The following is a 13,034-nucleotide window of genomic DNA, read 5'->3' on the forward strand; positions in this document are numbered from 1 at the left end:
CAGCTGAGATCACCTGGGAAAGGATCGCATCTTTGTTCTGTAACTGACTATTAAGAACTCAAATTTCAGGCAGCTTATTAGCAATAGACTTTATTCAAGTTTCAAACAGTATTCTGTAAATAATAGAAAAATAGAATCTTCTGTTTACAGGTTGATCTGACACCAGCAGTGGTGCAAAAATTACTTATATTCTACTTGGAGAGATAAAAACGGAGTGCATAAAAATATTAATATTTAGGCTCAGACAGGCTTTAGACCCCCCCCTTTGCAGCATTAAAGTAGCACATTAAAAGCTAGTTTTCCCTCACATCGAAACAAACTCAAATATGTTGCAGGTTTGGGTTTTTTTAACGCATTGTGCAAGGATGTATTCTAGTAAAATGTGTCCTTTCCAGCTGAGATGTTCAGGATCTTGGGTTGCTTGAAGTACTCGCTGATGGCAGTTCCCTCCGAGGGAAGGGCAGTGCTAGCAGCAGTGACCAAGGGCCGCCGCACGCAGTGTCCTGCTGGCCGAGGCCAGCTTGGGCTCATCAGGCTGGGTTGTGTCCTGTGACTGTGCCAGGCAGCTGCTGTCCCCTCCTTGCTGGGCCGGGGTCCTGTAGTGGCAGGGCCCCTGGGGCAGCCCACACAGCCAGGCAGGGCACAACAGCTTCTGTGAGGTGCAAGAGAATACAAGAATGAGTTTTTTTTGAACTGGCAAGGCTTTTTATGTTGCTGTACTGCAGTGCTCATCATGCACCTGTTGGACTACTCCTAGGACTAAGGACTGAGTAAGAAAACACTGGCCCTGCAGTCACCACAGGCCAGGGGAAGAAAGTCAGGTGCAGGAAAACCCCAGCCCTACCACTGTGGCCAGAAGGAGGAATGCCGCCGTGTCCTTGTCTGCTGCACCTGCTTCAACATTTTAAAACAGCTTTTTTCAGTTTTATGATAGAAGTCTGAGCTTACCAGGGAAGAGCAGTTATAGACTACACCATCCCTAAGCCAACTTCCTTAAGCCTAGCTTTATGCTAGAGGCAGTTTATCTTGCATCTTAAAAATACTTATCGCTGCTCAGGTGAGAAGGGACCTTTCTGAAGTGCCTATGGCTTACATTCCTCACCTGTTTCCCTCAAGTATTGGAGGGAACCAGCCCATTTCCCTTCCTGCTGCAGCAGTGGAATTCCCTTATCCACCTGCATGTGTGGATGCTGGCCCCACGGCTTGTGCCCTGCATCCTCCTGTGGCAACCAATTACCCATCTTGTTTGCTCTGGCTGGAGCCGCAGAGGACACGAGGGAAGCTCACCATGCTCTCAGCAGGGCTGAGCCAGAAGCAAGGGAATTTCTCAGACTGAGGCATCTTGCCGCTGCTCTGGGGTTAGGCAGCAGTTTTACACTGAAGGCGTGAACAGCCCCTGCAACAGTCAGTGCTGGGCGGCGTAGTACAAGGTGCAGAGTAAAATACCTCGTCTCTTCTCATCCGGGACTCTGAAGGAGTGCCTGACTTTGGTCCTGAGTATCTTCTGCCTCGCAGGCAGCAGATGTGGAGGTGTGACTGGCATCCCCGTTCATCTCCCGCAAGGGGTGGTAGAAGTAGTCGCCACTCTCGTGGTGCCTCTCTGACCTGGCCCTGAGAAAAAGGCCTATGTTTCCCATGGCGCTAACCACCAGAAGCAGAGCCAAGATGGAGGTCATGGAGATCCAGGCTTTTCTGTCAGGCAGAAGAAGAATCCATGTAAGCAACATCTCTTGACCTGTTTTCACGTGTTCCCAATGTGCAAATGACTTCAAGGTTTGTATTCCTTTCTCTGTCATCACAAGCTTGTGGTTCTGCTCTCAGGCAGGTCAGAGCAGGCTCCGAAAGGCTTTGCAGGGCTGCTCTGGCTCTTTCCAGCTTCCTACTCAGTTAACAAGTGCCCAGCTGCGCCTGCAGAGAGACTGTACCTTCACCAATACTACGGGTGCTGGAACTGTCCTTGTCTGTCTGCTGCAAGTACAGTGCCTCCAAGGGCGAGGAAAGGTGGCTCGTTTAACTGTAAGCTGTGGACAGGAACTGTCCTTGATGGCGGCTTCAGCTTAGCACCTGTCTTAAAACTCTGGTTTGATCACCTTGCCTTCCCTGTCCCCCTCTTCCCCACCACGAGCGCTGCCAGTGATCCAGCGAAGTCAGAACACAGATACTTTGGGCAGTGAAGCAGCAGGTCTCTGAGCTTGCTGACACTGCCCTGGCACCCAGGAGGGGGTATGAGCAACTCCACCTTGCAGTGAGCAGCTGACAGCAGCGATGCAGTGGGTATGTGTACATATATATGATGAGTATTACACACTTACTCTGACAGAGGGAACTTTTCTTTGCTCCTTCCCTTATTCTGGGAAGCCAAACATCGCCCAGCTGGAAAACAAAGAACAGAGAGAATAAAGGCAGTGTTGGAGCGAGGGTGTAAAATTCCGCTGAAAAAGAGTAAGCTTAGGTAAGATGACAGCCAGCCAGAGCTGGTAACTAAACAAGCGCGTCATGCGCCAAAGCTGCTTTTCCAACTTTTTCTTTAAAAGAAAAACCCACAACCAGAGGTACCTTTGTTGAGCTGGTCCTGTATTGCCAGTTCCTGGGTGATGTTGCAGCTGCCTGTCTCCCGGTTGCAGGGACACGTGTGTTCACATGCACATGGCTGCTGGCAGTTCAGCCCGTACCAGCCCAGGGGACACTCTAGGGAATTGATTACAAAGAAGTCCAACACTGTCAAAGCTCTACCTGCTTTGAAACCATCCAGCCCATCACTGCAGCTTCCCTCTGCCCCCCAACTCAACCATGCCCCTTTCCCCACTGGGATGGGCACACTCAGAGCTTTGGGAGAGGCTCAAACCTCACCTACATCTGACTGAGGTATTGGTGTTGCTTCTGCTATCACAGCAGTCTCTGGCCTTGTTGCTTCCCCTGTGTTTTTCTCCCTGCCACATCTGAGCTATGGCCCTGCTCTTTGGCTCGGGAGTAAAGGTGGAGCGGGGCATCAGCAGCTGATTCCTACAGGAAACACGTCCTCATGTTTGAGCACAAGCATCCAGCGGGCTCTGCGGCTGTGCTGAGCAGTTGGGGCCCCAGGTTTCCTGCAGCCTGACAAAGCCGTTCTGCCTGCCCACCTTGCTTCCTCCAGCAGCCTGAAAGCACCAAACTGTGAGTTAACTGCTGTTATTCTGCTTACTTCAAAGAAGATTTTGGAAAATAGGGACTGGGCTCGCGGAGCATTGCTAGGCTGGGAACAAAGCATCACTAGCGTAACCATGCATGCAAGCTTACAGCCACGCTGTAATTAACTTGTCCTGTCACTAGAGCAGGCTGGGAGGGCCCTGGAGCACTTCAGAAAAGCTGGTGCGGTTACACAATCGAGCATGGGTAGCTCTGTTAGCACCAGTGCCTGCACAGCCAGAGCTGGAAGGCTGTCAGCCAGAAAGGCCCTTTGGAGCATTCCCCACCCACTGATGGGGATCACCTGAAGCCTGGGCTGCTGCGGGGCCTGGTGCAACACCCTCAAGCAAAGGATATTTGAGTATTCCTGTTCTACACTTACACGCTTAGGAAACCAACACACTTGTTTGGGGCAGAGACTAAACAGGGATCCACAAGTTTCTAACGACGAAGAAAACTCCTTTCTTCTCTGCTCCCTCCTTTAGCCAATTTGGGTAGGACAGGCAAGACCTTAAGAGCTGGGAGCTGGCAGGTTAAACTCCAGCAGCGAAGCTCAGGCCTGAGCCTGCCTGGCAGAGCTCATGCTTGCTTTGCCAGCATGGGGGTGGCTCAAAGGTGACACAAAAGCTCCTCCCCAGCCCAGGCTGTTATTCAGAGCAGCCCTTACCTTGCTCGCAGCCGGTTCCGTAGTACCCAGGTGGGCAGGAGCAGGCTCCGTGCACGGGGTCACACCAGCCACCATTCCGGCACTGGCATTTCTGGGTGCAAGCGTCCCCATAGAAACCACTAGCACAAGCTACAGGAGACAAGCAGAGATCTCATCAGGGCCCTCACTGCAAGGGCAAGCAATCCCAGCCCGTGCTTGTACCCACGGAGCCGTCACTGGCACAAGGTGCTGACGGCTGCTCAGAGAACAGAAGCTGAGTCTGTGCCTTGAGCAAGGGCTTAAAGTGCTTTGTACCAAGCCAATCTTAAGATGCTGAGGCTGCCAAAAAGAAAAACACACTGTGTAGCCTTTCCCTTCCTTAGTCCCGGTGGGGCAGGCAGCCATTAGGAAGTGGTTCACGCCATCCTCTTGCTGTCTACGAAGAAGTGGAGTGGAAGTCAGCATTACCTTTGCTGCAGTTGCTGCCAGTCCAGCCAGGATCACACAGGCATCCAGCTGCACAAACACACACAAACAGGCATTAACAACAACAGAGAAAGACTTAGAAATAGCAAGAACTCAAAATTAGGAGCCTCTGCTTCTTGGTGTACGCTCTTAACCTTCTCTGCCTCTGCCAAGGAACCCACAGCAGAGGAACCCTGAATTCACACACAGGTTAGGTTCAAACACCCACCCGCTACAGCTGCCAAACACAGCAGAACCTCCTGCTGACTGCCTTTCGAGAGGTTAACTCTAGGCCAACTATTCCCAACACCTGTAGCCACTGAGCTCTGCCCAGTCACTTCACTGGTGCAAACTTGGCTGTGAATTGAATCAGGAAGGTAGCAAAGAAACAGGAAAACAGCGTTGAGCAGGCACAGAAGAGCAGAAGCTGGGGGGGGGCGGGGGGTGTGTACTACACAGTCCCTAGATTCCAAGCAACTTTACAGAAGAGTAGCAGTTGCTCACTTGTAAAAATCATGAAGCAGGAGAGTCAAGAATGAACAGTTAGAGGAGGGGTCAGAACTCGGCTGCTTTGTCATACAGTGTAACACACTGGCCCTGCCATCAGCGGATTTACAAACAGACCAGGAGCACATCCCCAGGGCGCAGAAACCTAGACGTGGAGAATGAAGTCAAGTCCTACTACAAGTCCACTCTCCACATCTGAGTCCCAGCCCAGCCCTGCTGCTGTCTCCTAAAGGCAACGTGTTCTGACCAGCCCTACTGGTGCTTCAGATGCTGGAGGGAACGGGAGAGCAGCTCCACACCCCCAGAAGGTAAGACAAGGGCTGAGCCATGCAGCACCAGCTGGCTTCCAGGGTCAGACAGCCAGCACCTGCGGCCCTAAGAGGCTGGGCTCCCAGGGCTGGGAAGCTGGCCAAACACTGCTGCTGTCTGCAGCGAAGGAAGCAGCTACTGCTGGTGCCAGTCCATGTGAGCTACGCTACTTCATGCAGGCATGGGAGAGGACGCCGTGGACCAGCCAGGACTGTGTGCAGCGATGCACTGAGGTGCCTCGTGGGCAGGTAAGCGATATTCCCTATGTAATTACCACCCAGGTCTGTGCTTCCCCTAGAGCTCCCCACAGGCACCCACTGTCATCTTCACGTTAGAAGCCTTCGCGCGCCACAGCAACGCACAGGCAGTGCAGACGCCATGCAGGCTGCAGTTGGCAGGGCCGCAGTCCAAGATGTCACAGGCTGGGCCTCTCCAGAAGTCCCCAGCGCAGCGGCACTCCCCTTCCACACAGTCCCCGTGACCGCTGCAGTCTACAGGCTCGCAGGCAGGCTCGTGGATACACATGATGGTCGAGATGCTCCGAGGGCAACGCCACATGTTGTCAAAGGAGCTGGGGACAGAAGACGGGTCCCATGAGGTGCACAAGCCCTGCGCTGCTCCCAGCCCTATGTGAAACCAGTTGATATAATCCACAAATTTTCATCCTGATTCCCACTGGCAAATAAGAACATTAATAATGGGAAAATATAAACACAAAACTAGATCTGAGTCAATGTTTTAACTAAGTGTTAACTCTTATTGGATAGGAGTCATTTCAAACACAGAATTACAGACAGCAACTTGCAAAGTCTCCCTTTATGCAGTCCCACCTTCCCTAACTCTGGCGTTCAGCACGCCTTTTCTTGAATATTATTTGCTTTAAGTGACATCATTGCAGTTATAGCAACGCTTCGCTTTCAACTGTCAAGCTGCAAACTGAATTTTAAATCCTCTCATGCTTACAGTCAGAAATGACTAAAAAGTTGAATTTAAAGTAAAGTATTATTTAGGTTCTCTCATGTGAGGCAGGGCAGGGTCTCCAGGTCAGTGCTCTCTTCCATAATCTCTTGACAGATCTCTGCTGACTCCTGTGAATGTGCAGCTCTGAATCTCCCAGTCTAAGAGCTGCTTCCTTATCTGATTCCCACATCAGGTTACTCAGTCATGCCTAACAGCTTTGCTGCCTGTCTGAAAACAGCTAAACTTTGATCCCGGATGACTAAGTGGAAAAAATCTGTAGTCACTAAATCGCTTTCAATTTTAGAGTCACTCTCTCCCTCAAAACTTGTTGCTTGCCTTTACATTGTGAACTCCCAGCCATGCAGACAGATTCCCTGGCGGAGTAGAGGGGTAGGACTGAGCTCTGCACGCTAACGGGAGCTGCACGGTTACTTGTGCAGCCCTGGACATGTGCCGCCAGCACCTACCAGTGCTCAGATGGGTAGCTTGCGAGGGTCCCATTTAGGACCAGCGTTGCAGACCCTCCACCATCCAGGTTGATAGCATTGATGATTCCCTGCTCCTTCAGAAATTCAGCCATTTCCCAGAGGTTGACCCTGCGAAAGCAAACAGCCGTTCGTTGCTCATTCATGCTGTTTGACTTTAATGAAATCGCTGCACTAGAAGGTTGGATCCTCTCCTCAGTGGAAGGGGGAAGCTCTCCCACCCCAGGTACGCCCACTCACTGCCTGGAGGCTGCATCAGCCTTTTCTAGCTCTGCCAGGAAGACACCAAACAGCGGCGTCTTCCGCTGACCTGCTGAGCCCTGCAAGTGTCTGCCTTAAAACACATTCCTGGCAGCTGCTGCGTCCCTCCAGTTCCAGCGACAGAATCTAAAGGCTGATCTTGCACCTGACCCTGGCCTTACCCTCTGGATTCTGTCTGTCCATCCACGTGAACCAAGACCAGCTGCCCCTGGCTGTCGTGTCCAACTGCAGTCCTGGCCGATATCACATTGATGAACTTGTCGAAGGTTCCTGTGCAGGAGAGGGAGATATTCACATACCAGCTGAGCGACAGAACTGGCTGTTTAGACACATCTGTCTGCAGAACAGCTCCCAGAAAGGAGCTCAGCTAAATTGAAACACAATGAGAAGAGAGCCCAGGTTCCTCTTGTTCATCCATGTCAATCTAGGAATAACATTTCCAGAAGCACTCTTGTTAAGTTTTTGTCTGGCACAGGGACAAAGGAGGGGATTCACAAGCCCTCAGTTTCAAACTCCTGTAAGAGGCATCTGCTTTGAGTTTCTCTGAATGAGCATTAACACCAACCATGCCAGCCCTACTTACAGTCCCTAGCAAAATCTCTTCAACAACCCTGAGCAGGCAAGTGCAGCCTCATCTTGCAGGCAGCCTGCACCTGCCACAGACTTCAGGTAAAGTAGCACAGCAGAAATTTAGATGTCTTGAGTGAGTAGCAAACTGCACCTAGACAACACAGTTTTCACTGCTACCCTCTCCTTCCAATAGCCCCACCAGAAGGACAATCTTTACCCAGGCTGAAGCTAGGCTTCACAATATTTACCTGTGGTTTGAACTTCATCACACTCAGCCATTTGACTTTGATTGACGTACACTTCCCCATCTCTTAGGAGCCAAACTACCCCACTCACAAGCTGCACAAAAGGGTTTGCTTGATCCAAGACATCTTCCTCAGACAGGTAACTAGGAAAGAGAGAGCAGGAGGGGTTACCCACAGCCACAGCAGTGTCACATAAAAGCCTCTTCTGCTGCCAGCAGGCTCCAGAAGCAGGGAGCAGGAGGCTGAATGAAGGCTAACTACATCCAAAACTAAAGGCCAAGCAGTGAAAAACATCACTTTAGCAGCCAGACTGGACCCTGTTCTCTGCTATTCTACATAAAGACACTGTTAATGATGGTCCCAGGCCACCGTGCGCAAAACAGCTCCTGCCAATAATGTGGCCAGTGGACCTGAGCCAGGATAATAAGGACAGAAAGCATCTGGCAGAACATGAGGGCAGAGCCACTGCCAAACACTCAAGGATCTGTGGAAGCAGCTGTAACATCTTGCTGTCTGTCAGCTTCCATTCTGCAAAACAGTGACACTAAACAGCTTTTGAGAGAGTTTTCAGCAGCAGCATCCAGCCTGCCTACAGCTGCACCAAGGGGAAGACGCTGCTGGATGCTGTCTGCTCCCCTGCATCTGGCAAAGAGCTTCCTCTACTCTTCCAGACAGAGAAACCTTTCGCTGAACAGTCAGAGAGCAAAAGGACTGTTCAGTGACCATTTCCATGATCGGCGTGGTATGTCACTGTGGGGTGCTTCCCAAGGGATATTCTCTCAGGGATCAGGGTGCTGAGTAACACCCGCCTCAGCAGAACCTGATGCTGGGCGATGTTTGCAACGGCCAGGAGAGGACAGCAGCAAAGGCTGGGGCTGAACGGCTGTGCTTTCACTGCAAGCTCTGCCTGCAGTTTTTGGTTTAAAACTGATTGCTCTACGTGCTCCAGGCATGTCTTGTGAGAGCTGGATGCTCAACTTTTAGCTTTTCAGTACCCTTGACTGCTGCCGAACAAAGCTTCACGCTTTGTAGAAAAGTGTAACTGAAAATATCTGAATGGAAAACATGGAAAAAGAAATCCCTTTACCCATGGGAAGGGAATACAAAGATGAAATGAACACAGCTGAAAATGGATCAAATTGCACAACAGCTTCAGCATGGATAATCAATGGTCAGCTTTTAAATCCTGCAATCATCCGTCACCAGTCCAGGTGGCAGAGGCAGCGTCTTTGCTAGGTGGGGGGTAACAACGTGCCCCTGTGCACTGTCCTGCTGCTCATGGTGCTGTGTAACAGGGTCAAGTGCAAACCACTTTCCCTGCTGCCCTGACAGACCAAATTATTTACAACACAACTATTTTTAGTGTCATGTTTTGGAAGACATCAGGACACCAAGCAGACAACTCTCGCAGTGCCATGACTGCATTTAACATGGGAAATCCTGCCAGAGCAGGAGAGAAGCAGGGCAGAGCTGAGATTAAGGACTCAACAGTGACCTTGCAGTTGCTGTTGGTCCCCTCAGCAGAAGCCCCCTCACTAAAGGGGACATGCCACCAACTCCACCAGCCCCTCTGCCACGTAAGTTAAGGCCACGGTTCTCAGGGCTGCCAGGGATGGCTGCGCACTAAAGCCCCAGCTTGGTACCATCCGTTTGACTTTGCAGGGACCCTTTGAGCTCTGAGGGGACGTGGGAATGGGCTAACAGAAGGGTTGAGAATGCAGCCAACAGATGCAGCAGCTTCCAAACTGCTTCTCAGTCTTCTGAGACCATCAGCAGGACCTCTGTGAAACCTTCTAGGACCTTTAGCATGCCTGCTGCTCCTCGGGATGGGTAGCTACCAGGGCCATTTGCTTCCAGCAAGCACTGACAGTTCCTCTGTCAGCCATTCCTCATCACAGGGTGCTTCGAGCTTTTGTCTATGGCTGACTGGGGGTGTCACACACCCCTTCACCTGCTGCCAGGAGAAGGCCTCTCCAACCGCCAGGCGAGACCGCAGCTCCCAGCAGCCACGAGATGCTGTGGCTCATGCGCTGGAAACCTTCAGCGGGCAGTGTCCGTGGTGACACACCACAGGGCACAGCCTCCAGCACTGATTTCTGCAACTGCCCAGCACAGCAGACACCTCGATTCAGCCCGAGCCGCGCTCAGGCTACAGGGATACCTGGTGCCTCTTGCTGAAGCTGGGGCCAAGGGAAACACTGTTCTCATGTGCCGGCTGAGGAGCTACGCTGCCGAGACAAGGAGCTACAGGAGGAGGTCTGCATGCTGCACAGCAGCAGGGATGATGAGAGACGGACAGATCTTCCCTAACAGCCTGCAGAAACAAACCCCTGAACCCCACAATGCCCAGAAGGAGCACCCAGCATCTGCTCACTGGGGTGGCAAACCCTGCGATGATGAAGGCTGGAAGTCTGTGAGCTCTGGTGCCAGGAGGGAGCTCTTCCTCCACCCAGGTTCAGCGCCCTGGCAGCAGGCAAGGGGCTGGGAGCTCTGCAAAATGACGCGTCTGTGCCAGCTGAGCCTGAACCCTGCAGCAGCACCAGAGGTGGGTGAGGAAGGGGGGGAGCTCCCTGCTGCGGGGGACAGAGCCCCCAGCTGCCAACCTGTCCAGGGAGGTGTGCCGGGGGCTCAGACCTGGGATGGTGCAGGGAGGCTGATGAAGCTTCTCCAGCCCCCAGACTACGACCCCCTGCTGCTCTTCCACGCGGGCACCAGCAGCACTGCCAAGGGAAACTGGGAGTGTGTCAAGAGTGACCACGTGGCTCTGGGGGTGATGGCCAAGGGTGGCCCAGGTGGTCCCCTCCTCAATCCTGCTGGTGAGGAGGAAGGGCTTCAGGAGAGGTGGATGGATTCTGTGGGTCAATATGCAGCAGCACAGCTGGTACTGACAACAGGAATCTGGCTTTTATAAGGATAGAATCCTCTCTGAGGAATGAGGACCTGACCAAGTGAGGTAAAAGTAACTTCTATAAATAGGCAATCAGGTGAGGAGAGCTTTAGACCAGCAATGAGATGATTATCTACAGTCAAACAAGCAAGTGGTAGACCAGGCTGGCAAGCAAAGGCTGCAGGGTGACATGGGCATAAGAACTTTAAACAACGACGTACAAACAAAAGGGGATCTCAACCATATGCACACAAAATAAGGAAGTGGTGAGAGGACTTACAGGGAAGCTCTCGCCCTCTTCCTGGAAAACTGGAGTGGGTGCCTATGTGAAGTTGTACAGTAACAAAAGCAGTACAGGTGCAAACAGGAGGAATCCAGAGGTCTGTGCAGCTGCAGGGCTACAACCTCACCGGGATCACGCAGACGCGGCAGGACAGCGTGCGTGACTGGCGTGCTGCAGTGGAAGGGTACAGGCTCTTTACAAAGAGGAATGTGGAGGGAGAAGTGGGGAGCAGTTGCCCTTTACAAGAGAGAGCAGCAGGAACGCCTGGAGCTCTGCCTAGGTGCTGCCTACAAGCTACCTGTGGGCTTACAGGGTAGGATTAGAGCTCTGGTAGATCATGGTGGGCGTCTGCCGCAGACTGCCTGGTCAGGAAACAGCAGACAAGACCTTCTTCGGAAAACAGGAAAAAGCCTCATGTTCACAGGCTCTGGCACTTATGGGGGACTCTAACCATCTGCTGAAAGGGCAACACAGCAGAGCACAGCAACCCAGGAGACGCCTGGATTTCTACTTAACAGTAAGTAACTTAAAATTTTTTACTGTAACGGGTGGTCAATCACAGGAACACATTTACCCAAAGAGCTTGTGGAGTCTCCATTCTTGGAGATGTCCAAAACCCAAGTGAACGCGGCCCTGAGCAACTGGCTCCAGCTAACCCTGCACAGAGCAGAGCGTTAGATAAGGCACTGCCAGAGGTCCCTTCCAACCCCAGCGTCTCTGTGCTGCATCCAGAGCAGTTATCTAGTCCCCGCTGTCTCTCCTCTGCAGGGAGGACAGAGAATTCTTGCCCTTCTACCATCAACAAGTGTACTTGCTGCATGCTGGGAGAGGAGACATAGGAACCTAAGCAGCTAGAGATCATCAGAGTAACTTATCCAGCTTCTCTTCGTCCTAGGAATAAAAGCCAATGGCCAGGGAGATAGCTCAATGGGGTACGGGTAGGACATCCCTAATTTCAGCATTCAAAGCGTGCTTCCACTCTAACTGGGAGAGGCCAAGCAGGCAGTGCCTGGGCAGTGCCTCCCGCCCCTGGGATGCCCACCAGGCTTCAGGGAGAAGAGCACGCTCTCCAGACAACCCCCAGGTTCTTACCCGAACACCATGGTGCCATCCTTCCGGATGCCGAACTGAGCGTTTTGCAGGCCTCCGGAGTTTTTCACCAGCTTTCCATCACTCACAACATTCCCGAAGCACTCTCCGGTCCCCATGTCGAAGTACCCACCGTTCTGAGCCACCAGACACTTCCCGAGCCTGGCGGTCTCTTCCACAGGGACTCTGCGGTGAGCCTGGCAACCTCCCATGCCACCCGGCTCCAGCACAGAGAAGGTCCTCAGAGGGTTCCTCACGAAAGTGAAGTGGCCATAGACCGCCCGGCGGTCCTCGCCCCGCGGGGGGATGTAGGAGACAAACGTTCTGGTGGTGGCTACCGGGCCGCCCGTCCCAGTGTTGCCGGGCCACGCTTCATGCGTCACGTTACCGTACCTGGTGGGCTGACAGTCCCGGACGTGGCGGTGCTGGTGCCGGGGGCCGTGCCGGGAGGGGAAGTAGGGCTGCAGCAGGGGCTCGCCGGCGGGGCTCCTGCGAGGAGAAGGCCCGGTGTCCCCAAGGCTGCCCTGGGGCGCAGTGGGACCGGGGCGGCGGGCGGGGACGGCCTCGCCGACACCCCGGGCCCCGATTCCCCCCCGCTCCCGCCGTCACCCGCCCCGCCTCACGGGGGGGGACCGTCCCGCTTCGCACCCGCGCGCCCAAGCCGACCTCGGGGCGGCGGCGCCCGGCCGGAGCCCCAGGCGAGGAGCGGCGGTACCGGGCGGGAAGGGACCCCCGGAGCTGGCACCGCCCCGGGCACCCGCGCGGACACTCACCCGGCGCCGCGCGCCGCCTGCAGCCAGCCGAGCGCCGCCAGCGCTGCGGCCACCGCCGCCCGCCCCACCGGCCCCGGCCCCCGCCGCCGCCCGCCGCCCCCACCCGCGCTGCACGCCGCCATCTTGGCGGGCGCCGCTACCGCGCCCTCTGCCGCCCGGCGGCGGCGCAGCCCCGGGGCGGTTCCGCGCTGCTCTGTCCGTGCCTGCGCTCGGAGCACCGAGCCCAGACCCCGCGTACGGCTGGAGAGACGGGAGGAGATGTTCGCAGTCCGGCGGGTCAGCTGGGGCTGCGGCCGGGCTGCGGGCGGCTGGGGCGGGCGCGTCGGGGTCAGCGCTGGCCTCGGAGGACAGGGGCTCCGGCCGTCGGGGTCCGGCTCCTTCTCACCGCA

At 54.1% G+C, this 13,034-nt stretch overlaps 1 protein-coding gene across 1 annotated transcript; it reads right to left on the bottom strand.

The window, feature by feature from the left end:
- Positions 1-97: 97 nt before the first annotated feature.
- NAGPA (N-acetylglucosamine-1-phosphodiester alpha-N-acetylglucosaminidase) lies at positions 98-12,767 on the bottom strand. The gene is made up of 12 exons (XM_075436778.1): positions 12,646-12,767; positions 11,876-12,361; positions 7,617-7,756; positions 6,960-7,068; positions 6,520-6,648; positions 5,455-5,663; positions 4,280-4,327; positions 3,833-3,961; positions 2,557-2,688; positions 2,313-2,373; positions 1,447-1,692; positions 98-652 (listed from the first exon to the last, which is right to left on the bottom strand). Exons 1-11 carry the CDS (start codon positions 12,765-12,767, stop codon positions 1,458-1,460), a joined length of 1,800 nt encoding a protein of 599 aa, XP_075292893.1. The 3' UTR covers positions 98-652; positions 1,447-1,457.
- Positions 12,768-13,034: the final 267 nt, after the last annotated feature.

Source organism: Opisthocomus hoazin, chromosome 15 (genome assembly GCF_030867145.1).
Source record: "Opisthocomus hoazin isolate bOpiHoa1 chromosome 15, bOpiHoa1.hap1, whole genome shotgun sequence".
Taxonomy (NCBI): Eukaryota; Metazoa; Chordata; class Aves; order Opisthocomiformes; family Opisthocomidae; genus Opisthocomus; species Opisthocomus hoazin.